This window comes from Pseudophryne corroboree, chromosome 9 (assembly GCF_028390025.1).
Source record: "Pseudophryne corroboree isolate aPseCor3 chromosome 9, aPseCor3.hap2, whole genome shotgun sequence".
Lineage (NCBI taxonomy): Eukaryota > Metazoa > Chordata > Amphibia > Anura > Myobatrachidae > Pseudophryne > Pseudophryne corroboree.
In genome coordinates, this window is record NC_086452.1 from 74855083 (window position 1) to 74881473 (window position 26391).

The following is a 26391-nucleotide window of genomic DNA, read 5'->3' on the forward strand; positions in this document are numbered from 1 at the left end:
CAGCTTGTCTCTACTAAGCCCAGAACCAGATATATCAGCCTTCAAGCAGCTGGTCCCTGCTCCAGCTCCACACACCTAATATGCAGTTTTATATATTTGTTGGTGGATTGCTCTGGCTCCTGAACTCTGATCCCCAAGTCCCCAGAACCTCCTGAAAGGTGGGACTCCCTAGGTTTTTTTTTATCCCATTAAAGCTAAGAAATCTATTTCCAGGAACTGGAGATATCTGCAGTAAAGCAAGCTGTCCTGACCCCTGGAAAATGATGAATATTAAGCCCACTCCACTATCCACCCCTCCCCTGTGCATTAAACACCCCCTACCACCCTGGAAGTCATGTACCGGGGCACCTTCATTCAGCACAATGTCCCCTTCTACAGGTTAGTGTTCTCCTTCCCGCCCCATCTGTGCAGTAAAGGTGTAATTAGCAGAAATTATTTCTCCAGGTCCTAAATGCTGAGCAAAAGATAGAACCCCCCTAACCCCCGCGGGACATCAAAGCTGCCGCTGATAGCACCCCCACCCCTACCAATGATGGGTGGGTAGGGGCCCCAGTGCATTGCTGTGCCCAGGGGCCTACACTGCTGTTAAGACAGCTCTGGATTGAACACCAGGAAAAGCGGCGGATGACAGAAGTCATCTACAGTGTCGGACTGGGGCGCTAAGGGCCCACCGGGGGAATGTAGTGGTAGGGGCCCATGTTTAAGAGGGTGGCCAGTCTACAGAGGGGGCGTGACCAGCCTCCACATTGATTTACGTAACCATGAGAGAATGCATGGTCTGGGCCCCTTAATAATGCATGCATGCTAATGTACCAGATTAATAACATAACAGCAATGCACTGTAACAAATACACAAGTCCTGTGCAGAATAAGGTAACATATGTATAATGTATATTTCAAGTACACAGTCTGGAACTTGATCCCTAGAGGAGGAGGAGGGCAGTGGCGTCACAAGGCGGGGAGGGGGGGGGGGGGGCGGCCCGGGTGTGATACCTGGAAGGGGTGACACCAAACTGTGTGCTCCTCCGCAGTAACAGGAGCCAGGAGCTGCAGTGAGAAAGTTTGCCACAGCACCCGGCTCCTGTCATAGAAGAGGAGCCGACAGCGCTGGGAGACAGTCTCCGGGGGCAGCCCAGTACAGCCCAGCATCCCCCGGAGTGACGATCCCACGCCCCCTTCATTTGTGACCACGCCCCCTTTTTGCAGCGAGGGGCTATGATATAAAGGATGTGCACCGGGTGTCACCACACCCGATGACTTCTCTGGAGGGGTCCAGGCAGCGGGGCCCACCGAAGGTTTACCCAGTACACCTGTGGGCCAGTCCAACCCTGGTCATCTCTTACTAAATTTACCCCCATGTAACTGGAGTATATGAATGTTTGATGCACTTTCTCCATTCTGCACCCAGTTCACTGTCAATTGTTTTCAGAATAGTACAAAAAAAAAATAGCATTTACAAAATATTCAAAAATCTAATTTAGAAAACAAAATCAAGCCACTCCCAGAACCCAAGAAGGGCAGTCACCTTGATAAATGAATAAATAAATGATCACATTTAGGGCTTTAAGCCAAGTCCGTAACTAGGGTGATGCAACATGTCCCACCTCACAGGGCACCGCAAGTCAGAGGGCACGGTTCTGCAACTTCCTCCTCTTTAATCCCTGGGATCACCTGTCTGCCTCCATCTCCCCCTCACATCCCTAAGCACCTTCAGTCACACACTCTTTTATTTAAGGCACATATTTCAAAACACTCTGATACCTCCCCCTATAGGAGCAAATAGCTCCATGAGTAAGGTGCCTGACTGCAACAAGGAAGGTCATAGGTTTGAATCCTGGATATGACATGAGTGCTTTTAAATAAAGGAGGATGAGACTGATGGAAATGGGCATGACTGCTAACAAATATGTGATTTAAAATAAAGGGTAATGTAACTAAATGACAAAGAGCTCTCAAATTAAGTGCATAAATTACAAAATTCAGATCATTACCTTTTACGCATTGCCTTCCCTTCCCAGGCAATAGCTCAGCCAGCAATGGGCCTGATTCAGAGAAGAAGACTAATTATGGTGTAGCTGCGAATGTGTATGCAACTGCCACCTGGATTCATAGTGAGACTCCCATTGGTGGCTTTGCGAGTCCCAGCAGCTGTGTATAAAAACGCAGCATCGGCTGCTGGTCAGGAGACTATAGAAATTCTGATTAGGCCTATGATAACGCGTCATGGCCGCAGGAAGTGTATACAGGATCACCGTCACAGGCTCAGACACGCTGCCACAGTCCCGGACTCAGACACATGCGCAATCAGCCAATAATTGCTTGACTACAAGAAATCGGGTTTGTGTGCAACATTCAATCATCCCCCATGCGCACATTACACAGCATTCAACTCAGCCAATGAGCTGCAATTTCCACCATTTATCTACCCCCAAATAATTACCTGCTGTCATTCCATCAAAACACTCCCGGACGCCATGAATGCTGCAAAATAAAATGATACTAATATTATCTCCTACACCCTTATAAGGTATACTACATGAACATAATGTACCCTTCATCTACCCACACAGCATATTGTAATAGAAATTAATATTACCCGCTGCTCTGACCATGCATTGTGCTACAAATTAATATTTCATCATACGCTGCAGATGGAAACCAGTTATGTCATTAGCAATATGCTCTGGGTAATCTGGGGCTATTGTTGGACCGGGGCATGAAGGGCCCACCGGGGTAAATGCAGGGGTATTGGCCCATGCTTAGGGGTGTGGCTAATCTCTAGAGGGGGTGTGGCCAGCCACCACAGAGGCTTGGCTAACCATTAGAGGGTTCATGGTTTAGGCCTCATGATAAATATATATAGTAATACTAAATACTACTAGTGCATGCAGGATAATGTAGCAGATTAATAACAGCAATGTACTCTAGAGAATACACCATAGTCCTGTGCAGTATAATGTAACATGTAGAATTCAAGTGCACAATCCAGAACCTGATCCCTAGAGGATGAAGTGGGGCCCACCAGGGGTTTCCCCTGTAAGCCAGTCCAACCGTGTTTGGGGCTCAGAGACTAATGGGGACCCTGGTAATCTTTAATAAGCCTATATTATGGAGAGAGTAACTTTGCCCTGGGGATCCCAGGTCATGATGCTGGGGCTAGACTATGCTGAGTAAGAGAATGATGGCCAAAAACAGGTCAGGGACTGGCACCTTGGCATCGCTATCTCACCATGGTCTGCACTGCAGCTGTGTCAGGTTACTTATTATACTCCCTACACACCTTGAGGGCAAGGGAGAATCTACTATTTAACTAATGAAGCTTAAGCTTCAGAGCCCCTAATCCCAGAGGGGCCCTGAAGCAACTTTTTGAGTGAATTTGTTTTAAACTACAAGTTCAGACAGCCTGCATAACTTCTCTTTGTGACATTCCCAGGAATGGTGGAGCCTGAGAGGGCCCATCCTAGGAAGGAGGCTGGGAGCAATGAAAGGTGAGAAGGAGCCCGAACAAGGCGGCATCTAATAAGGTAATTTTGTTGTTGCTGAGCAGTGTGCGCTGTCCTTGCAATGGCAACAAGCAATTTGGAACTTGTTGGATGTAGCCACATTGTTGCTGGTTCTGAAGGGGCCACCGTAAAAGTTCAAGCTTCAGGGTCCCAAAAATGTAGGTCCGCCACTGAGTTGGTCCATTGAAATTATAAAATTCAAAACCCGAGCCGAGATATCCAGTGACAGATATCTTTTGACAATCCAGGATATAGAAGCATACGTCCCAACTTTGTAGATGCCAAAAGGGGGGGGTGGCTTAGCGTTAGAGGGGCGTGGCCTCGGCAGAGTGGGCAGAGCAGAGCAGTGGGTGATCAAAGCCTCTCCCAACTGCCCCCCCCCCCCGCTCGCAGGACACTGCGACCCTCGGGAGGGACAGCGGGACAGTGTCCGAATAGCGTAACTGTCCCTCTGAAATTGGGACAGTTGGGAGGTATGTAGAAGTATCCTGTGCGGAATCCCTCCCCTTCCCTTAATGCCACATTATACAGTATCCTGCCAGTAATATTACAGAAATGACTGACATACACTAAAAGTGTACTCTTCTTACACCCCGGGGTAAATTTACGTTTTACATTCTTTACATTTTGGCCTTAAAAACGCCAAGAAGCAAGCAGCAATGATATTAAAAGCAAAACACAGTACTGCTGTTAATGTCACTGCCATTCTGAAGACCCTTTATGAGGCAGCGTTTAGGAAAGTCACTGAGGAATCATTCATTTGAAGAGAGAAAAGAAGGTCCTGACTGAAGCAGTGAAAACATTTTCTTAAGTTGCTAAAATGCTTCTGAAGTCCACTTACCGGTGCTTGTTAGTTTTTAGTGAAGGAAAATCAACAGGCCGGTTGGGAAAGTAGAGGAATCTCTGAGTAGCTTTAATCTACACTTTGGGGCCAGTTCAATACTGCAGAAATGTTTTCTGGGTCCATTTGTAGCCTTTCAGCCGACATTATATAACTAACAAATAGGACCGGGGGTTGCTCAAAAATGTTTTTTTTTATCAGTCTTCCAAAATGTCAATTACTGGTATGTCCAGATCAACAGACACTCTACATACTGTATCCACAATGGGGGATATTTAATAAACATAATTATCTTGCAAAAGTTGGAAAATGTGATATTTATGTTTTCTGGAGAGTTTGTTTATAATAAAAAGAGATCAATGGTACTTTATCGCTGCTAATAGGATCGATGTGGGCTATCCAATTAGCCCCGATGTCGGCTCTGTTATCCTGCGATGCCAACACTTACCGGGGATTATGCTTTGGATGCTTCAGACAATAAATGGCCGAGATTACACATGAGATCGGAGACTTATCTGCGATCCCATGTGTTTTCGTGCAATCATGGGTCCAATTTCGCCCGATAAAAACAGCCTCTAATATTACACTGTTTTAATGACCATCGGTCATAAATCGCAGGGCAACCCACCGTCCACCCACTGCGGTCACGCTGAAATTGCAATTGCGCCGCAATTTCAGTGTGATCGCTGAAATTGTGGATGCCTAAAAAATGGTGGTGGGTCTCCTGCCGTCGCAGCCAGGCCATTTTTTAGTTTAGAGCGGCTGCTGCCCCAAAATGCAGACGACCCAGCACGTCCCCGTTTACCCTGCAAAGGACTGCCGCCTTCTCCCGCCCTCCCCGTGAACACCTGTTCCTGTCAATCAGGATGGGACCTGCGCATGTGCAGTGGGGGCCATTGTAAAAACTGCAGTTGGATCGTGGTTTGCGACCCAACCTGAATTAGGCCCAATATCTCTTCTCCAGTGGCAGTTGCAGCGCAGTCCAAAATTCAGGGTGTAGTTTGTTTGCCGGCGGTCGGGCTCCCAGGCGGCCAGCATACCGGCGCCGGAATCCCGACCGCCGGCATACCGACAGGTGGGCGATCACAAATAAGCCCCTTGCGGTCTTGCAGCACTCGCCACACTGTGGGCACGGTGGCGCGCTACGCTATCTATTCTCTTGCCAGGGGGGTCGTGGACCCCCAAGAGGGAGAAAAGCTGTTGGTATGCCGGCGGTTGGAATTCCGGCGCCGGTATGCGGGTCACCGGGAGCCCGGCCACCGGCAAACTGAAGACCACCCCAACATTCATATAGGGCAGCCACACCCAACGGACATCCCAAACATTACCAACTGAAACTCACTGCCAGTTGGTGTGTCCATATATATATATATATATATATATATATATGTAGATATATATATATATATATATACATACACACTATTGTTTTTTTTGTTCAACAAATTCATCTCCATCTCAAGAGAACATAAATATCACATTCTCCAGCTTTTATGAGAGTAATTCTGTTTATGAAATATCCCCCAAAGTCCTGTATCACCTTCTTATATTTGGTGAATAGTCACTGGTGTCATATGATTCATATATTGTCTAATAATCTATATTCTAATGATCTACAGTGTATATAATATAATATGTATTACATAACTAGCACTCACCTCACTCTGTTTGAAGTTGGCTTAAATCCAGCAATTCCACAGGAGCTGGACGGGAGACGAATGCTGCCACCAAGGTCTGTTCCAATACCAAGAATTGAACCACCACCTCCAATTAATGCCCCCTCCCCGCCGGAAGATCCTGATGCCCCCTTGGCTCTGTTACGGGGGTTTAGTGTGTTTCCGTATATCGGATTACTGCTTTCATGGCTAGTAGAAGGTGGTAGAGAGTATTATGAATTAGTATATACTGTAACATAATAAAACCACAGTTCATGCTCAAAAACTGTAGTTTTTACAATTCAGTGTTCTACATGTACAGACTCGGTAACTAGTTTATTTATTATTACTTATTATTACCAGCTATTTACACTGTTATTAACATAATCCGCAGCACTTTACAGAGAATATTTGCCTAGTCACATAAGCCCCTTTTCAGGTGGAACTTACAATCTAATTTTTTTTAAGAATCCAATGGACCTACCAGTATGTTTTATGGACTATGGGAGGAAACAGGAGTAAATAGAGAGAAAACTCATGCAAAGACGGAGAGAACGTACAAACTCCACACAATTTCCTAGGATCCTCTGCCAGTAGTGGATCACATGAATTGTTTCCCATATATAACACCCCCTAGGTTGTGCACTGCTCAGTGAATTGTGCCACATAGTACAGCTGACTGATGGCTGAACCCTGGGGAGAAGGATATAATAGATTCACTGCTGCCTAGAGTGTGTGTGGGGGGGATACTAATTACCCGGGCCCGGTTCCGATGGAGGGGCCTGACGGTGGTCAACCTAACTTCTGGGAGTCTGTTCCAGCCTATCAGGGTACTCCTGACCTTTTTCTGGTTGTTCTATAATGGGAGCTGAGGATTAGTAGTAGATTAGTAGTAGAGTTAAGGGGGTACACACGGAGAGATCCGTGCTTAAAATCTAAGCAATCAGACTAGATTGCTTCGATTTTAAGCACAATCTCTCCGTGTGTATGCCCCAGAGCGATAGCGATGCGCAGCCCCACGCGTCGCTATTGCTGGTGCTAGATTGGCGTGCATGCAGGCACAATCTAGCACATCGCTCATTTCACCCGCTGGGTGAAATGAGCGTCGCCCCCCGACCCCCATCCTGCTCAGCACACATCCCGCTGTGCTGAGCGGGGGGATAGATGTGTGCTGAGCGATCTGTGACCGATCGCTCAGGACACATCTCTCCCCATGTGTACTGCCCAGTACAGTGAGAGAGAGAGAGAGATAGATAGCATCGCAGATAGGAGATACAATAGGCACAGTTCCTCTGAATGCATGTACAATATAAGCATGTTGAAACAGATGGTGAACCAAGACCGCAACCACAAGCCGGTTAAGTTAGTAAGACTGTGAAGACAGGGAGCCCGAGCATAGGCAGAGCTGGGGTACCCATCATCTGCGTAATAACCCTATAGAGCATTAATAGGACAAGGGTTATAGGGGGTCTTTCCGACCCGTTCGCTCGCTGCTTTTTCACTCAGCAGAGCGAACGGGTCCCTGCTGCGCATGCGCCGATGCCTATGTGCTTCTGCACATGCGGGACGGCCTACGGCTGTAGCAGGACAGCGATTGCCTCTGCCTGATTGACAGGCAGAGGCGATCGATGGGCGGGAGGGGGCGAAACGGCTGCGTTTGGCCGCTGTTTCGTAGGCGCGGTCCGGCCAATGCAGGCGTGGCCGGACCGAACGGGGGGCGGGCCACAGCGGCTGTGTGACGACATACGCAGCCGCTGCGGGCCAGGGAGCGAGGAGTAGCTCCCGGCCAGCTCGCTAAAGCTGCGCTGGCCGGGAGCTACTCCTGAAGTGCAAAGGCATCGCCGCTGTGCGATGCCTTTGCACTTCTGCGAGGGGGGCCGGACTGACATGTGGGGCGGACTAGCCCCGTGCTGGGCGTCCCCCCGCATGTCAGGAAAGTTGATCGTAGCTGTGCAAAATTTTGCACAGCTACGACCAACTCGGAATGACCCCCATAGCCCTATGCAGTGGGACCAGGACCAGTGCTATAGAGCACAAGAGTGACAGTGACTGTTCCCAAGGCATGGAATTTCAGCTACTACTGTACATCATATATAAAGGATAGTACAGATTGAGTATCCCATATCCAAATATCCGAAATACGGAATATTCCGAAATACAGACTTTTTTGAGTGAGAGTGAGATAGTGAAACTTTTGTTTTTTGATGGCTCAATGTACACAAACTTTGTTTAATACACACAGTTATTAAAAATATTGTATTAAATGACCTTCAGGCTGTGTGTATAAGGTGTATATGAAACATAAATGAATTGTGTGAATGTAGATACACTTTGTTTAATGCACAAAGTTATAAAAAATATTGGCTAAAATGACCCTCAGGCTGTGTGTATAAGGTGTATATGTAACATAAATGCATTCTGTGCTTAGACTTAGGTCCCATCACCATGAGATCTCATTATGGTATGCAATTATTCCAAAATACGGAAAAATCCCATATCCAAAATACCTCTGGTCCCAAGCATTTTGGATAAGGGATACTCAACCTGTAATACATTTTATTGTAGTTCCGAAGTATGTACCCGAGGTGTTCAGTAGTGGAAAATCATCTGGTTCCCATGTATTATAATTTGTCATGTGATCTGTATTCATGAATTTGTGACGCCCTATTGTCATCCTGGTTTTAAAACGCTCATGTAGTTGGTCTCTTTCCACATTCTAACTCAGAGAGCCCAAGGACGGGGAAGAATCTTACCCTGGTGTAACCCAGGGCACTCACATCACATAGACCTGTGGTAAGGGGCTACACATGGGTAAAATATCAGAGTCCCTGACTTGTAGTCACCAAAGAAGAGCCTGGGGAACATTTGTCCTGGCAAACACAATGGCTCCTTGTTTCTTCAAAACCTTCACAATGATGCTGTCCTCCTCCTCCACCTCATCGAGGTACTGAACGAGACCGCACGTGGAAGGATGGCCCTGAAAATGCACCAAGAGGTTTTCGTAAAAGGGTGCCCATGATTTACCACAGGTTTTTTAAGGTAGACCTTTCATGACCACACCTACAGTGTTTTCATTTAAGGAAATCCTCAAGCGTGATAAGTTATTTGAGGACAGGGTTGCTCTAAGACCTATGGAATTTTTTGTCTTTTCAAATAAATCAAATGTATTTATGAAGTCCTTTCTCAAAGAGCTTACAAACTAATGCTTATAATGTGCCTCTTAGCAGAATCAATACAGGTGAGTATGTCCCACATGAACAGAGTATACTCTAATAATTACCTTATAACCGACTTGTTCCTTTATAGAAACGGGGACTCCGTACAGTGGACCCTTTTCCTCTCTCTCTCTCAGTCCCTTGAGCTGAGCCTCACAGTCCAACAGAAATACGGTCACACAGTTCAGATTGTCATTTACTTCCAGAGCCTGTGAGAAGACATTCATCAGTCTAGAGTATTCTAGAGTCTATGAGTATTCCATCTAGACATTACTAGATATCAGAGATGTGCGCCAGCCAATTTTTGCTGGCATTGGTTGTGCCAAAAACGCCTCACTGGTTTTGATTTTGGATCCAGATTTTTTTTTTTGTATTGCTAAAAACAGCTAAGATCATATTATTTTTGCAATCCAAACCGAATCCAAAACCTGAAATGTGGATTTAAAATCCAGATTCCGAACTGCGGGAAGATCCTAATGAGGAATGGGTTGGGTTCGGATCTTCTCCGGAGATCCGGGTCGGGTTTTGGTGCGGTTCGGATCCACCAAATTCATGTGGATTCGGATTTCTGGAGATCCGAAATGCACATCTCTACTAGAAATATTCCTGGCTCTAATGGACAGCAAAAGATTTAGGGGTCTACAGTATGTAGCAATTATCATGTCAGTGCCACAAATATTAACAAATCTGTATCATGATGTGTATGAGGATTTTTAACAAAGTTATTATTACAGATGTAGTCCTGCTCATTCTGGCTACATCTAAGCATATTCGCACATAACCATGCCGGGAGTGCATGTAAACGGCAAATGAAACCACGATGAGTGTGGCTACATCTGAACAATGACTAGTTACCAGCCCGTCAAAGTGACGGAACAACATAACAGTAATGTCATCGCCAGGCATAATACCCAACTTAACACAATACACCCCATTAAGCATAACACACCCAACATTACCACCACTAAAATACATCCACCACTGTCACACCTCATCTATCACAACATATTCAACCATGCATAATATACCCATTCACCAGTAATCAACACAACATAATGTACAACACAACCTACCACTACCAAAATATACCAACTAATAATATACACCCATCCACCATACCACACTGCACCAAGTGTAACAAAAAACACTACACATCCACCACCACCAAAAAACACCCACTACCACAACACATCACCAACAAAATACTCAGTACAACAAAACCCACCCCATCAATTACAGTATAAAGCCCACCACATCACAATACATCCCAGCAAGCATAACACACCCACTAACATAAAACACCCACTAAAACAACACACTCACTACCACAACACATTCTACCAACCATAACACCCACCTACAAAACACATCCACTACCTCCGCCATACCCTGCCTACAGCCCACATTAGCCAAGTAGTATAATTTCTCTTTCTGATGCACTTGAAATAATATGGTATGTGTAGACTAGAACTCTGGTCTCTGACCTTCTCAACATAGGAGTACAGAACACATTCTGGAGAAAGGGACCCGTCCTGCAGCTTCTCTGTCAGCTCCAGCAGCGTCAGGTTCAGGATTGCATCAATGTCCACTCCAGGATTCTGGAAGAAATTATATAAACTCAGAGCACTGAGAGAGACAAGTGTAAAGGGCAGCACCTGATCAACCATTAGGCTTCAGCCTAGGGTGCTGGGTCACTCAACTACAAGTGCCCTGCCCGACTTCCAGGTTTTTACATTTATTTTTATTAAGCCTGTGGACAGGTGATAGCCTAGAGGTGACAGTGGAAGTACTGGTAACTAATACCCCTTTCACATTGAAACCCTGGACCAGCCTGGGTTATTGAACACGGGGGAGGGGGTGATTCAGACCTGATCGTAGATGTTGTAAATTTTGCACATCTACGATCAGCTTCGCTGACATGCAGGGGGACGCCCAGCACAGGGCTAGTCCGCCCTGCATGTCAGGCCCTGCCCCGTTGCACAAGTACAAAAGCATCGCACAGCGGCGATGCTTTTGTGCTGGTAGAGTAGCTCCCCACCAGCGCAGCTCCTGCACGCTGGCAGGGAGTTACTCGTCGCTGCTCAGGTCGCAGCGGCTGCGTGTGATGTCACGCAGCCGTCGCGGCCCATCCCCCCAACGGTCCAGGCATGCCTGCGTTGCCCGGACCGCGCACCCTAAACGGCGTCCAAACACCGCCGGCCCTCCCCCTCCCGCCCAGCGTCCGCCTCTGCCTGTCAGTCAGGCAGAGGCGATCGCAGGAGTAAGACAGCCGTCGGCTGTGTGGAATGCGGCGCCGGCGTATGCGCATTTCATACCTGATCGCTGCTGTGCGAACACGCACAGCAGCGATAAGGTCTGAATTAGCCCCATGGTTTCAAGCCGTGTCACAGCTGCTAAAACCACGTTCACACTGCAGGCTGAACCCGGGTCGTCCCTTTTCAGACTGGACCCTGCCTGTGCTTGGAGATTACATTACTGGTCCTTTTAGCATAACCTGAGTGGGAAAAGCCGGGTCCTATGATGTTACATTGTCATACAGCCGTGATCATCAGTGTCCCATGCACATATCTCAGCTCATGTGATTATTGGCCCTCATTCCGAGTCGTTCGCTCGTTCTTTTTTTTCGCATCGCAGTGAAAATCAGCTTAGAGCACATGCGCAATGTTCGCACTGCGACTGCGCTAAGTAATTCTGCTATGAAGAAAGGATTTTTACTCACGGCTTTTTGTTCGCACCGGCGAACGTAGTGTGATTGACAGGAAATGGGTGTTACTGGGCGGAAACACAGCGTTTTATGGGCGTGTGGCTGAAAACGCTACCGTTTCCGGAAAAAACGCAGGAGTGGCCGGAGAAACGGGGGAGTGTCTGGGCGAACGCTGGGAGTGTTTGTGACGTCAAACCAGGAACGACAAGCACTGAACTGATCGCACAGGCAGAGTAAGTCTGGAGCTACTCTAAAACTGCTAAGTTTTTTTTGTTCGCAATATTGCGTAAACTTTGTTCGCACTTTTAAGATGCTAAGATACACTCCCAGTAGGCGTAGACTAAGCGTGTGTAACTCTGCTAAATTCGCCTTGCGACCGATCAACTCGGAATGAGGGCCCTTATTCAGGATATGGATACTCTGGATGTGTCACTTTTATATGGCTAGTATGTTACCATGCCCTATTATAGTGTGCAAGATCCACATCCAAGGCAGGTGTGATTGACACAACATCCAATGAGGAATTTGCGGTGACGCTCAGAGATTTCTTCCTTTATCTGTTTGGGGACTTACCCCCTCTCCCCTCATCACCATGCACCGGCATAATGGCCGTCACACTTGTAAATTGTTTTCAAGAGCTCAATTCGCTTTGACAGCTTCTGCAGCAGTGGTGTGTGTGTGTGTGTGTGTGTGTGTGTGTGTGTAAATATATGTGAGTGTGTGTAAGTATGTGTGAACAGCGCCAGCCATAGAAATCTTGGGGCATCATGGTGCTATTAACTACACAGCGGGCGGCCGGTGCGACGGCTCGTTGCTGCGATGTATATAATTACTTCTATCCATGGTGAGCCTGTAGCTGCGGCACTGCTGCAGCCGGACCTTAGGTTAGGGCTAAGCTGTGGGGGTGTGGTAGATTAGGGATAGGTGGATAGGTTGCGGGGAGGGAAGGTTAGGGTTAGGTTGTAGGAACAAAGGGTTAGGGGGTAGGGGAGAGGAGGGAATAGCTTCTACTCACCTGTTGGGAACATTGGGATCACTGGTCAGTATCATGAACACTGGGATCCTAGCCGCAGGCTTAACATACCGATTCCGTATGTGCGTGTCAGTGTGTAGTATGTGTGTGTGTGTAGTATGTGTGAGTGTGTGTAAGTATCAGTGTGTGACCCCTGTGTGTGTAAACCCCCATTCCCCCCCGGAAGCAGCAGCAAGGAAAACTACATCTCCCAGCAGTCCCCATCCCGAGTGGAAAGATAGAAGGGAGATCACTGGGAGCTGTGGAGACCACCCCGAACCCGTAAGCATCGGTCAATGCTGAAAACCATTTGTGCATTTTTTAAAAACTGGATACCATGGGTATCCGCGGGTATTTAAATTGGATACTGCGCATACCCACGGTAATCCAAAATTTGGTGGGAGGTCAACAAAGTTTTTTTTTCAGTAACAACCTTGTGCGCAATTGAATACTCCCCATAGGGCCTGATTCTGAGTTGGATGTGGCCTTGGCTGTGTTTGTTGTTGCAGTCATGTTTACCTCTTATGTGCTAATACTGCGTCTTATTTTCGACAACTGGGACAACCACTTGTAACTGGAAAGTGCAGTTTCTCCATCTCAGTATGGTCTCCTGTGTGAGCAGTTGCGGGTCTTTGGGCGTGTAATGGGAGTACGCAGGTGGGTATGTCGCTGAAAATGGTTACGTACCCAGATGCTCAACCATTCACATAGGAGGTCATACACTGACAGACATACAGCATTTGCCATAGGGCTGATGATGGCGTCTAAGGACGCCTCAGTCCTTGAACATTCAGATGCACGGCTGGGAAAGGCTTTGTTGTGGGGTGTGGCACAGAGCAAGGGAGACACACAATGTGGGGGGGGGTGGCAGTGCAGGGGAGACACACAATGTGGGGTGTGACAGTGCAGGGGTGACACACAATGTGGGGTGTGGCACAGAGCAGGGGAGACACACAATGTGGGGTGTGGCACAGTGCAGGGGAGACACACAATGTGGGTTGTGACACAGTGCAGGGAAGACACACAATGTGGGGTGTGACAGTGCAGGGGTGACACACAATGTGGGTTGTGACATAGCAGGGGAGACACACAATGTGGGGTGTGACACAGTGCAGGGTGACACACAATGTGGGGTGTGGCACAGAGCAGGGGTGACACACAATGTGGGGTGTGACACAGAGTAGGGGAGACACACAATGTGGGTTGTGACACAGTGCAGGGAAGACACACAATGTGGGGTGTGACACAGTGCAGGGGTGACACACAATGTGGGGTGTGACAGAGCAGGGGAGACACACAATGTGGGGTGTGACACAGTGCAGGAGTGACACACAATGTGGGGTGTGGCACAGAGCAGGGGAGACACACAATGAGGGGGGGGTGGCAGTGCAGGGGAGACACACAATATGGTGTGTAACACAGAGCAGAGGAGACACACAATGTGGGGTGTGACACAGAGCAGGGGAGACACACAATGTGGGGTGTGACACAGAGCAGGGGAGAAACACAATGTGGGGTGTGATACAGAGCAGGAGAGACACACAATGTGGGGTGTGACACAGAGCAGGGGTGACACACAATGTGGGGTGTGACACAGAGCAGGGGAGACACACAATGTGGGGTGTGACACAGAGCAGGGGAGACACACAATGTGGGGTGTGACACAGAGCAGGGGTGACACACAATGTGGGGTGTGACACAGAGCAGGGGTGACACACAATGTGGGGTGTGACACAGAGCAGGGGAGATACACAATGTGGGGTGTGACACAGTGCAGGGGAGACACACAATGTGGGGTGTGACACAGTGCAGGTGTGACACACAATGTGGGGTGTGACACAGAGCAGTGGAGACACACAATGTGGGGTGTGACACAGAGCAGGGGAGACACATAATTTGGGGTGTGACACAGAGCAGCGGAGACACATAATGTGGGGTGCGACACAGTGCAGGTGAGACACACAATGTGGGGTGTGGCACAGAGCAGACACAATGTGGTGTGTGACACAGAGCAGGGGAGACACAATGTGGGGTGTGACACAGAGCAGGCACACAATGTGGGGTGTGACAGTGCAGGGGTGACACACAATGTGGGGTGTGACACAGAGCAGGGGGGACACACAATGTGGGGTGTGACACAGAGTAGGGGAGACACACAATGTGGGGTGTGACACAGAGCAGGGGAGACACACAATGTGGGGTGTGACACAGAGCAGGGGAGACACACAATGTGGGTTGTGACACAGAGCAGACACACAATGTGGGGTGTGACAGTGCAGGGGTGACACACAATGTGGGGTATGACACAGAGCAGGGGAGACACACAATGTGGGTTGTGACACAGAGCAGGGGAGACACACAATGTGGGAGACACCATCATGTGGGTCGCAGGGGCAGAGCAGGGGAGACATTAACATGTGAGTTGTATGACAGAGAGCAGGGCAGATATATAATGTGGGTTATGGGGCATTTTAACAGAGGAAGGGGGGCATGTGCAGACTCCAGGTGACCCCCTCCCTCCTCCATTGTGCTGGAGTCTACTGCACATGCGCAGGTTTCCAGAAACATGGCGGCGGCTATTTTGGAAGTGATTTTTGACGCAGCTGCCGACATGGGACTTCAGAAAGGTTAGTATTAAAATATGGGTGAGGTGTGGGACCCCCTGGACCCAAGTGCCCATGTACACTGCACACATTGCACCCATTATAGAAATACCAATGTGTAAGTTGTATGACCCTGAGCAGGGGGAAGTATTATTGTGTGGGTAGTATTACACAGGGCAAGGGAGACATAATGTGGGGTGTGACACACAGCAGGGGGGGATACGCAATGTAGGGTGTGGCACAGAGCAGGGGAGGCACTATCATGGGTAGTATGACAGGGCCAGAACTAGGTGTGTGCCAAGTGTGCTCAGCCCACAGCGCATGGGCACTGAGGGCGGAGAATCACCATGTAATGTGTAAAAGGGGACTCTACCTGGCATAATGTGTAAAAGGAAACTCTACCTGTCGTAATGTTTAAAAGGGGACTCTACCTGGCATAATGTGTAAAAGGAGACTCTACCTGTCGTAATATGTAAAAGGGGTCTTAGCGTGGCGTTACGTGTAAAAGGGGGCTCTGCCTGGCATAATGTGTGACAGGGGCTCTACCTGGAGTACTGTGTAAAAAGGGGACTCTACCTGGCGTAATGTTAATAAGGGGACTCTACCTAACGTAATGTGTAAAAAGAGACCTTGGGGTATATTTACTAAGGTCCCGATTTTGACCGAGATGCCGTTTTTTCATCAAAGTGTCATCTCGGTAATTTACTAAACTCAAATCACGGCAGTGATGAGGGCATTCGTAATTTTTGGGTAGTCCATGAAAATAATTACGAATGAATACACCATCGGTCAAAACGCGGCTGTTTAAGTATGAATCTCGGTCATTTACTAAGAAGTGCAAAGCAAAAAAAAATAAAACACTGCCGTGAAAAATTACAACTCGTAAAAAAGTGCTAAAAAAAAGCAGACCTGCTTTTTTAATCCGTGATTGTATAGGCATGCAGGGATCCATGAGATCCGTGCATGTATATCAGTGGGAAGGGGTGGGAAAGTGGTTATTTTCTTTAAAAAAATTGCGTGGGGTCCCCCCTCCTAAGCATAACCAGCCTCGGGCTCTTTGAGCCGATCCTGGTTGCAGAAATATGGGGAAAAAATTGACAGGGGTTCCCCCATATTTAAGCAACCAGCATCGGGCTCTGCGCCTGGTCCTGGTTCCAAAAATACGGGGGACAAAAAGAGTAGGGGTCCCCCGTATTTTTAAAACCAGCACCGGGCTCCACTAGCTGGACAGATAATGCCACAGCCGGGGGTCACTTTTATATAGTGCCCTGCGGCCGTGGCATAAAAAATCCAACTAGTCACCCCTGGCCGGGGTACCCTGGGGGAGTGGGGACCCCTTCAATCAAGGGGTCCCCCCCCCCCAGCCACCCAAGGGCCAGGGGTGAAGCCCCGAGGCTGTCCCCCCCATCCAATTGGCTGCGGATGGGGGGCTGATAGCCTTTTGTGAAAATGAAAAGATATTGTTTTTAGTAGCAGTACTACAAGGCCCAGCAAGCCTCCCCCGCATGCTGGTACTTGGAGAACCACAAGTACCAGCATGCGGCGGAAAAACGGGCCCGCTGGTACCTGTAGTACTACTACTAAAAAAATACCCAAAAAAAGACAAGACACACACACCTTGAAAGTAAAGATTTATTTCATACATCCACACAAACATACAAACATACTTACCTATGGCCCCACGCAGGTCGGTCCTCTTCTCCAGTAGAATCCAAGGGGTACCTGTTGAATAAATTATACTCACCAGCTCCAGGGTCCCAGGCTCCTCGTAGCATCCATTTGTAATCCACGTACTTGAATAAAATAAAAAAACGGACACCCGAGCCACGCACTGAAAGGGGACCCATGTTTGCACATGGGTCCCCTTTCCCCGACTGCCAGAAACCCACTCTGACTTCTGTCTAAGTGGGTTTCTTCAGCCAATCAGGGAGCGCCACGTTGTAGCACCCTCCTGATCGGCTGTGTGCTCCTGTACTGACTGACAGGCAGCACGCGGCAGTGTTACAATGTAGCGCCTATGCGCTCCATTGTAACCAATGGTGGGAACTTTCTGCCCTGCGGTTGACCGAAAGTGACCTCACCGCTGAGCAGAAAGTTCCCACCATTGGTTACAATGGAGCGCATAGGCGCTACATTGTAACACTGCCGTGTGCCGCCTGTCAGACAGTACAGGAGCACACAGCCGATCAGGAGGGTGCTACAACGTGGCGCTCCCTGATTGGCTGAAGAAACCCACTTAGACAGAAGTCAGAGTGGGTTTCTGGCAGTCGGGGAAAGGGGACCCATGTGCAAACATGGGTCCCCTTTCAGTGCGTGGCTCGGGTGTCCGTTTTTTTATTTTATTCAAGTACGTGGATTACAAATGGATGCTACGAGGAGCCTGGGACCCTGGAGCTGGTGAGTATAATTTATTCAACAGGTACCCCTTGGATTCTACTGGAGAAGAGGACCGACCTGCGTGGGGCCATAGGTAAGTATGTTTGTATGTTTGTGTGGATGTATGTAATAAATCTTTACTTTCAAGGTGTGTGTGTCTTGTCTTTTTTGGGGTATTTTTTTAGTAGTAGTACTACAGGTACCAGCGGGCCTGTTTTTCCGCCGCATGCTGGTACTTGTGGTTCTCCAAGTACCAGCATGCGGGGGAGGCTTGCTGGGCCTTGTAGTACTGCTACTAAAAACAATATCTTTTCATTTTCACAAAAGGCTATCAGCCCCCCATCCGCAGCCAATTGGATGGGGAGGACAGCCTCGGGCTTCACCCCTGGCCCTTGGGTGGCTGGGGGGGGACCCCTTGATTGAAGGGGTCCCCACTCCCCCAGGGTACCCCGGCCAGGGGTGACTAGTTGGATTTTTGATGCCACGGCCGCAGGGCGCTATATAAAAGTGACCCCCGGCTGTGGCATTATCTGTCCAGCTAGTGGAGCCCGGTGCTGGTTTTAAAAATACGGGGGACCCCTACTCTTTTTGTCCCCCGTATTTTTGGAACCAGGACCAGGCGCAGAGCCCGATGCTGGTTGCTTAAATATGGGGGAACCCATGTCATTTTTTTCCCCATATTTCTGCAACCAGGATCGGCTCAAAGAGCCCGAGGCTGGTTATGCTAAGGAGGGGGGACCCCACGCAATTTTTTTTTAAGTTTTACAGTGTTTATTTAAAAAAAAAAAAAATGAACCCCAGCACGGATCACACAGATCCGGCCGAGATTCATTTTGAAAAAGTCGGCAGTGTTTTGCTAATCACTGCCGTAAAAAACAGAAAAAAAAAACGAATGACATCGACATCGGAAAACCCGAAAAGGCAAAATACGGCAGCTTAGTAAATTAGTCGTAATCAATTCAAAAAGTTGCAATTTTACACTGTCGATGTCATTCGTGATTGAACTTTGACCTTTTCCCGAAAATTACGAATGTTAGTAAATATACCCCCTTGTGTAATATGTAAAAGGGGACCTATTTATTGATTGATTTATTAGCAGTTTCTTATATAGCGCAGCATATTCCGTTGCGCTTTACAATTAGAACAACAGTTATAGAACAAAACTGGGCAAAAACAGACAGTCATAGAGGTAGGAAGGCCCTGCTCGCAAGCTTACAATCTATAGGGAAATAGGCATTGATACACAAGGATAGATGCTACCTATTGCATAATGGTCCACCAGATTGCTAGGTTCTTAATGGGTTGTATGATATGATCACCCAGTAATGTTGGAAGACAAAATATGTGGGGTTATGTGTACTGTACAGAGAGGATGTATTAGATAGGGAAGCATTGAAGGTTATGTGGGTGGGTCTGGAATTTGATAGGCTTGTCTGAAGAGGTAAGTTTTCAGGGAACGTTTAAAAGTTTGGAGACTAGAGGGGAGTTCTTATTGTGCGTGGGAGGGCATTCCACTAAGTGCGTGAAGCCCGGATAAAGTCCTGTAATTTTGAATGGGAACAAGTAATACATGTGGATGAGAGTCGCAGATCTTGTGCAGAGCGGAGAGGTCTGGTAGGGAGATATTTTAAGATGAGTGTAGAGATGGTGCAGTTTGGTTAATAGCCTTGTATGTACAATAAGTAAAAGTATTTTATATTAACACGGTAGAATACCGGTAACCAATGGAGGGACTGACAGCGGATCAGCAGATGAAGAACATCTAGCGAGGAAGATTAGCCTCACAGCTGCATTTAAAAAGGATTGAAGTGGTGAGAGCCTATGTTTGGGAAGACCAATAAGGAGACTATTACAATAATCAATGCGGGATATGATGAATGCATGGATTCGAGTTTTTGCAGTGTCTTGTGTAAGATAAGGACGTATCTTGGGTATGTTTTTTTAGGTGCATGTAACATGATTTAGAGACAGATTGAATGTGTGGAACAAAGGACAGTTCAGAGTCTAGGCAGCGAGCTTGTGGGGTAGGGTGGATAGTCGCATTGCCAATAGTTATGAGTTATGGAGATATCAAGTTGGTAAATACTCTTGGCTGGTGGGAAAATAATTAATTCTGTTTTGGAAATGTTGAGTTTGAGGTGGCGAGATGACATCCAAGATGAAATGGCAGGCAGGCATTCAGTGACACGAACCAATACAGATGGTGATCTGGGGAGGATAGGTAGATTTGAGTATCATCAGCGTACAAATGATACTGAATTCCGAAGGAGCTGATTAGTTTACCAAGAGATGAGGTATAGATTGAGAAAAGCAGAGGACCCAAGACTGAGCCTTGCGGTACTCCCACTGAAAGAGGTAGCGAAGAGGAGGTAGATTCAGAGAAGCGAACACTGAAGGAGCGATTAGATAGGCAGGATAGGAACCAAGAAAGGGCTGTGTCTTTAAGACCTAGGGATTGTAGTGTCTGTATGAGAAGAGAGTGGTCTACAGTGTCAAATGCAGCAGATAGATCTAGAAAAATAAGTAGTGAGTAATGGCCTTTAGACTTCGTAGTGACCAAATCATTAACCACTTTAGTCAGTGCTGTCTCTGTGGAATGTTGGGAACGGAAACCTGACTGAAGTGGGTCCAATAAAGTGAATGAGTTAAGAAAGTGTGTGAGTCAAGTAGCTTAGAGAGACAAGGGAGCTGAGAGATAGGGCGGTAGTTTGAGAGATCATTAGGGTCAGAATTTTGTTTTTTTTAAATGGGAGTAATCACTGCATGCTTGAAGAGTGAAGGAAATATACCAGTAGAGAGAGAGAGATTACAGATATTAGTTAAGGTAGGGATGAGCACCAGCGACAGAGCTTTACTTATTTGTGAGGGTAAAGGATCAAGAGGAGAGGTAGTAGAGAAGCAAGATGAGAAGAGTGATGATACTTCATCTTCATTTGTGGGATCAAATGAAGAGAGAGTGCCAGAGGGTTCAGGTAAAGAACGGAGTAGGTCACTGGCTGCCGAAAAGCATACCATTTCATCTCGGATCTTATCAATCTTCTCCTTGAAGTAGGAAGCAAGATCCTGTGCCTTGATAGTGGCTGGTGGGTTAGGTGAGGGAGGATTCAGAAGTGATTTAAATGTATTAAAGAGTCGTTTGGGGTTAGAGGCTTGAGCAAAGATAAGAGTTTGGAAATATGTTTGTTTGGCAGTGTCCAGGGCATTTCTATAAGAGCGGTAGACAGTCTTATATGTGTGGAAGTCACTTGAAATACGAGATTTACGCCACTGACGTTCAAGTTTTCGTGTGAGTTTTTGTAGTTGTCTTGTTAATTTGGAGTGCCATGGTTGACATCTAGGCCTACGTGGAAGGTGATGGGTAGTTGGAGCCACATCAAGGGCTAGTTCTAGAGTCTTGTTCAGGTGTGATAGAGCCATCTCAGGAGAGGTGAATGCAGAAGTAGGTGAAAGCAGTTGTTGGAGTGAAGTGGAAAGTTCTTGAAGATTAATTGCGTTAATATTTCTGCGGGTTTGAGGAAGATTGGAGGACTTCAGCAACACAGGGTTTGAATTAACTGAGGAGAGCATGCAGGTGATAAGGTTGTGATCTGAGAGGGGGAAAGGAGTGTTAGTGAGTTCAGAGATGGAGCATAGTCTGGTGAATACTAGATCAAGGCAGTGGCCCTCCTGATGAGTAGAGGAGTCAGTCCATTGGGACAGGCCAAAAGAGGAGGTTAGAGAGAGTAGTTTGGAGGCGTGAGCAGCAGACTTTGGACAATCAATAGCAATATTGAAATCACCCATGATAATGGTGGAGATGTCAAAAGTTAGGAAGTGAGGGAGCCAGGCAGAAAGATCTTCCAGAAATTGTTTGGGATGCCCAGGTGGGCAGTAGATAGCTGCAACATGCAGAGAGAAAGGAGAGTAAACCCTAGTGGAATGTACTTCAAATGATGTAAATGTGAGTGATGGAACCTGTGGTAGAACAGTGTATGCGAAAGATTGGGAAAGTAAAAGTCCAACTCCTCCTCCTCCTATGGTTACCAGGCCTGGAGATGTGTGTAAAGTGTAGACCACCATGTGCCAGTGCTGCAGGGGAGGCTGTGTCAGATTGTGTGAGCCAGGTTTCTGTTATAGCCAGCAGATTGATGTTGGATATGAAGAGGTCAAGGATGAATGTTCATTTGTTACAAACAGAGCGTGCATTCCATAAGGCACATTTTAGTGATCTGGAAGGTGATGGAAGACATGTGATGTTTATGAGGTTAGCTGGATTTCTATGTTGCTGTGAATCGGGTGAATGTGAGCGATGCAAGTGGCTGGGTCCTGGATTTGGTGAAATGTCACCAGCTATCAGAAGCAGAAGTAAGAGATAAATGTGAGTGTCGGAGGTTTGTGAAAGTTATTTATGGTGAGAGGTTGTAGATGTTATTGTCAATGAGTATAGGGAAGTAAAAAGCTCATGAGTGCTAATAAGAGGGGAGTGTAGAATTGAGGGGGCAACATGTACAGAGGGCTGAGTTGCTGGGAGACTGAATGATGCAATGGTCTTTATGAATACTCCATGAAGAGCAATGCAGAAAATCAATTTGTGGTACATAGTTTGTTTAAGATTAAACCAGTGTTATATAGGCTGAGAGTATAAGGTTTCACTTGTTCAAGTTAAAAGTTCAGGTGCCAATTTACTGGTGTTGTTCCGCTGTATGTTAACTGTGCATGATAGAGCAAAGTGACAAACAGGTATGTACAATCACATGTAAGTCACAATGTAACTTGTTTTATACAAAATTGGTTGCATTTTGTTCTTAGAGGTCATGAGAATTGTAAATGGTAAAATATATACATACTCTGAAATGCACAGATGATTGGGAATGGAAGGAAGGGTGGTTGTTTTTCTGCAACGTAAGTGGGATGTTCCGTCTGTTTTCATCCTGGTAAGTCCTGGGTAAGTCTATATTGTAATATTTTCTTAACCCTTTAAAACAACCCTTATAAATAATACAACCCAGATCAGCCTAACATCTTTCCTTATGAATGGTAAGTATCCATGTGTGTCTGGTAATTGCAATCAAGGCCTAGCACCCCACCCCCATTTACAGGGCATGCCATAAAACTCAACTAAAACAGTTGATTTTCAAATCAACTATGTAGGCTTGATATGTTCACACTGGAAAAGAGGCGACTGAGAGGGGACATCATTAATATTTATAAATACATTAAGGGACAATACAAGGATCTATCAAACAATTTGTTTACCAAAAAAACACTACGTAGGACACGAGGACACCCACTGAGGTTAGAGGAGAAAAAATTCCATACCCAACGGAGAAAAGGATTCTTCACAGTAAGAGCAGTAAAGATTTGGAATTCTCTTCCAGAGAAGGTAGTAATGGTGGACACAATCAATAAGTTTAAAAATGGATTAGATAAATTGCTAGCTGAAAAAAATATCCAGGGATACAGCATTTAATTAATATTTAAAAAAAAATAATTAAAAAATATATATAAAATAATGTAATTTACAATAGGTTGAACTCGATGGACATTTGTCTTTTTTCAACCTCAACAACTATGTAAGAGCGTATTGACTAGATAGGGGAGGGTTAAACCTCAGAGGCTGGGGAGGGGCTTGCATGATATCAGGTGGTAGTTTTAATCCAATAGTGAAGCAAGGAGGGTGATAGTTTTACTCTTTAGGGATTGTTTGGGGTGGAGTCAGCCTCTTTTTCTCTGGTCTTCCCACCCTCCCTCCCATTTTTTGTTGCTATTGGTTTTGCTTTGATTTAGGTGTGGCGTTAGCTAAGTTTGGAGGGAAAGAAAGGCAGGTTACCTGTTTTAGGGTGTATATACAGTAGGTTGGCTTTTGATTAGTTCCTAGTTGTTGATTCATTCACCTTCGTTGACTGTTTATGTCTGCTAGACCACCCTAACGGGGGCAGCCTCATCACCCATACGGGTGGGTAGTCAAGGTAGAATGTTGAGTGGATACCATTGTGGGTTTAACTGGTTTGGTTTATGGTTGTGATGATGTTGTCAGTTTTTCCGTGTTGTTGAAGAAGTTTAGCCGTTCTTTCTTTGCCACCATTCTCTAATTATTTTTCCTTACAGCTATTTAAAGTTATAGCTCATTGAAATAAATAAGCTAACAGTTTCTGCCAAATCTAAGTCTCTTTGTCGTTAATTTCTTTAAGGTTAAAGTGTTATCACTGATTCATGCACAGGGCCATCATCAGCTGTTAGGCGTTTTATAGTAAATATGGCTTAGGAATTGAACTCTATGTTAATTTATTGAAGGTTCTATTGTAGTACTATTTAAGTGTAAAACTCTATTTCAGTCAATTTTGACTTTCGGTCACAAAATCTACGGAAAATCAACTGAAAACCAAAAATTACTTTTAGTAAATATACCACATAATGTGGGGTGTGACAGTGCAGGGGAGAAACACAATGTGGGGTGTGACACAGTACAGGAGAGACACACAATGTGGGGTGTGACACAGAGCAGGGGAGGCACACAATGTGGGGTGTGACACAGACCAGGGGAGACACACAATGTGGGTTGTGACACAGTGCAGGGGAGACACACAATGTGAGTTGTGACACAGTGCAGGGGAGACACACAATGTAGGGTGTGACACATGGCCGGATCAAGCCTTGGGGGTGCCAGGGGCACTTAAAACAAGGGGGCCCCGGTGGAAGGCGGGGGAGTGTATTTTAGATGTGCGTACCTCCCAACATGACCCATTCCAGGAGGGATAAAATGCTGTTTACCTGGACTTCCTTCTTAATATATGATTGGTGTCACCTGTGTTGAACTATTTCATAGATATGAAAGGTGTTTCAAAACAGGTGATTGCAATCATAACTTAATATAGCATGTTATCCCTCCAGGACTGAGTCATGTTGGGATGTATGGATAGTGTATATTAAATTTAATCCAATGGGGTATATTAGATTTAAACTAATAGTTGAATAATGCCAGGTTACATAGGACCCAGACACCCAGGCAGGGAGGAGGAGAAGATGGGATCCCTGTGTCACTTACAGCTCTCTCCACCCTCCTATCTCTCCTCTGGTCGGAAAGCTTAATCGGTAGCTCATAAAACCTGATACTCTGCCTGCAATGCATACTGTCCTGCTTGCATTCTGGCTGTCTGGTTCTGCTACTGCATGAGAGGGAAAGCTAGCGATGTCGGAGTGCTCTGTCTGGGGGGCCCCCTAACGAAGGGGGCCCGGGGTACTGTATGCCCTGTGACCCCCCTTAATCTGACTATGGTGTGATACAGTGCAGGGGAGACACATATGGGGATATTCAATTGTTTGAAAAGTCAGTTGGGTGTCTGTTTTTTCCTATCTAATAGACAGGAAAAAACAGCCGCCCAACTGACTTTTCAAACAATTGAATCTCCCCCATAATGTGGGGTGTGACACAGTGCAGGGGAGACACACAATGTGGGGTGTGACACAGACTTTGTTGCGGCTGTGTTATGCAGCTCCATCCCGATCATCCCACATCACTCCTGCCATAAATACCCTGGCGGTTGGACCTTCTCTTATTAGTCTGTCCCGTTTCCTTCACAGTGGAAGTCATTGGGCCATGCGCCCAGGCTTCCTCTGCACGTGCATTGACGCAGGACAAACCTTAATTTATTATATACAGTAGATGTCTATTTCTAGTCAAAGGTAATTCTGTTTGCAAAAATCAGTGCATATTGAGAGTTTACATAAGGACACATTGGGGTAAATTTACTAAGGTGGGAGATTTTTAGAACTGGTGATGTTGCCCATAGCAACCAATCAGATTATATCTATTATCTGCTAGAAGCAGCTAGATAAATGGTAAGTAGAATTTGATTGGTTGCCATGGGCAACATCACCAGTTCTAAAAATCTCCCACCTTAGTAAATTTACCCCTTAGAGTGTTTTGAAAACATTAGACTGTTTCCTGGTACTCAGAGATCTGGGCAGTGAAAGTCAATGGATCGAGCAAGAGCCAGTTGGCATCTGCCACAGATCACAAGCCTGGAAAATAAAATCATGATTTCACATGTTAAGTATGTAAAAAGCATCATTTGGAATGAAACGGCTTTTCCTGAAGTCTGAAGAGGTTCGTATTGCGGACATGCTGAGCATATGTAGGGTTGGGTGTATAATAATGTTATAAAAGCAATACAAAACAATACCAGTTTGTGAAACTTGTCTACCGCCTGCTTCATGAACTGCACACTGGTCTCTCTCCTCTTCCTCTCCTCTTCCATTCTCCTGCAGATATATCGTCTCCTTCTCCACCTCAGCCCATAGATGGATGCAACAAAGAGACATCCCACTGTGGCCAAGAGCTTGCACTCCAATAAGTGCTCTGAGAAGATCTGAGTAAGCTTGTCCTGCATGGTGTCACTGAGTATCTGACTGTGGGCAGACAAACAACTGCTGGTTTTATGCTGCGAAAGTTTGGTCAAGTGCCAAGTCAAACTTCCTGTAGTGAATTCTTAAAGGCAGATCA

General features: G+C 46.5%; 1 protein-coding gene across 2 annotated transcripts in view; it reads right to left on the bottom strand.

The window, feature by feature from the left end:
- LOC134957546 (vitamin D3 hydroxylase-associated protein-like) overlaps positions 1-26310 on the bottom strand; it is a 179169-nt gene extending 152859 nt beyond the window's left edge. The window contains exons 1-6 of one of the 2 annotated variants that reach the window (XM_063939525.1): positions 26072-26309; positions 10699-10812; positions 9280-9423; positions 8843-8976; positions 6003-6209; positions 2441-2481 (exon numbers count right to left, since the gene is read on the bottom strand). In XM_063939525.1, the coding sequence (XP_063795595.1) occupies positions 2441-2481; positions 6003-6209; positions 8843-8976; positions 9280-9423; positions 10699-10812; positions 26072-26278 (847 nt within the window). In that variant the 5' untranslated portion in view covers positions 26279-26309. Of the gene's footprint in view, positions 1-2440; positions 2482-6002; positions 6210-8842; positions 8977-9279; positions 9424-10698; positions 10813-26071 lie in introns of both variants that reach the window. The other variant, XM_063939526.1, reaches the window with a different exon arrangement.
- Between the last annotated feature and the right edge of the window lie 81 nt (positions 26311-26391).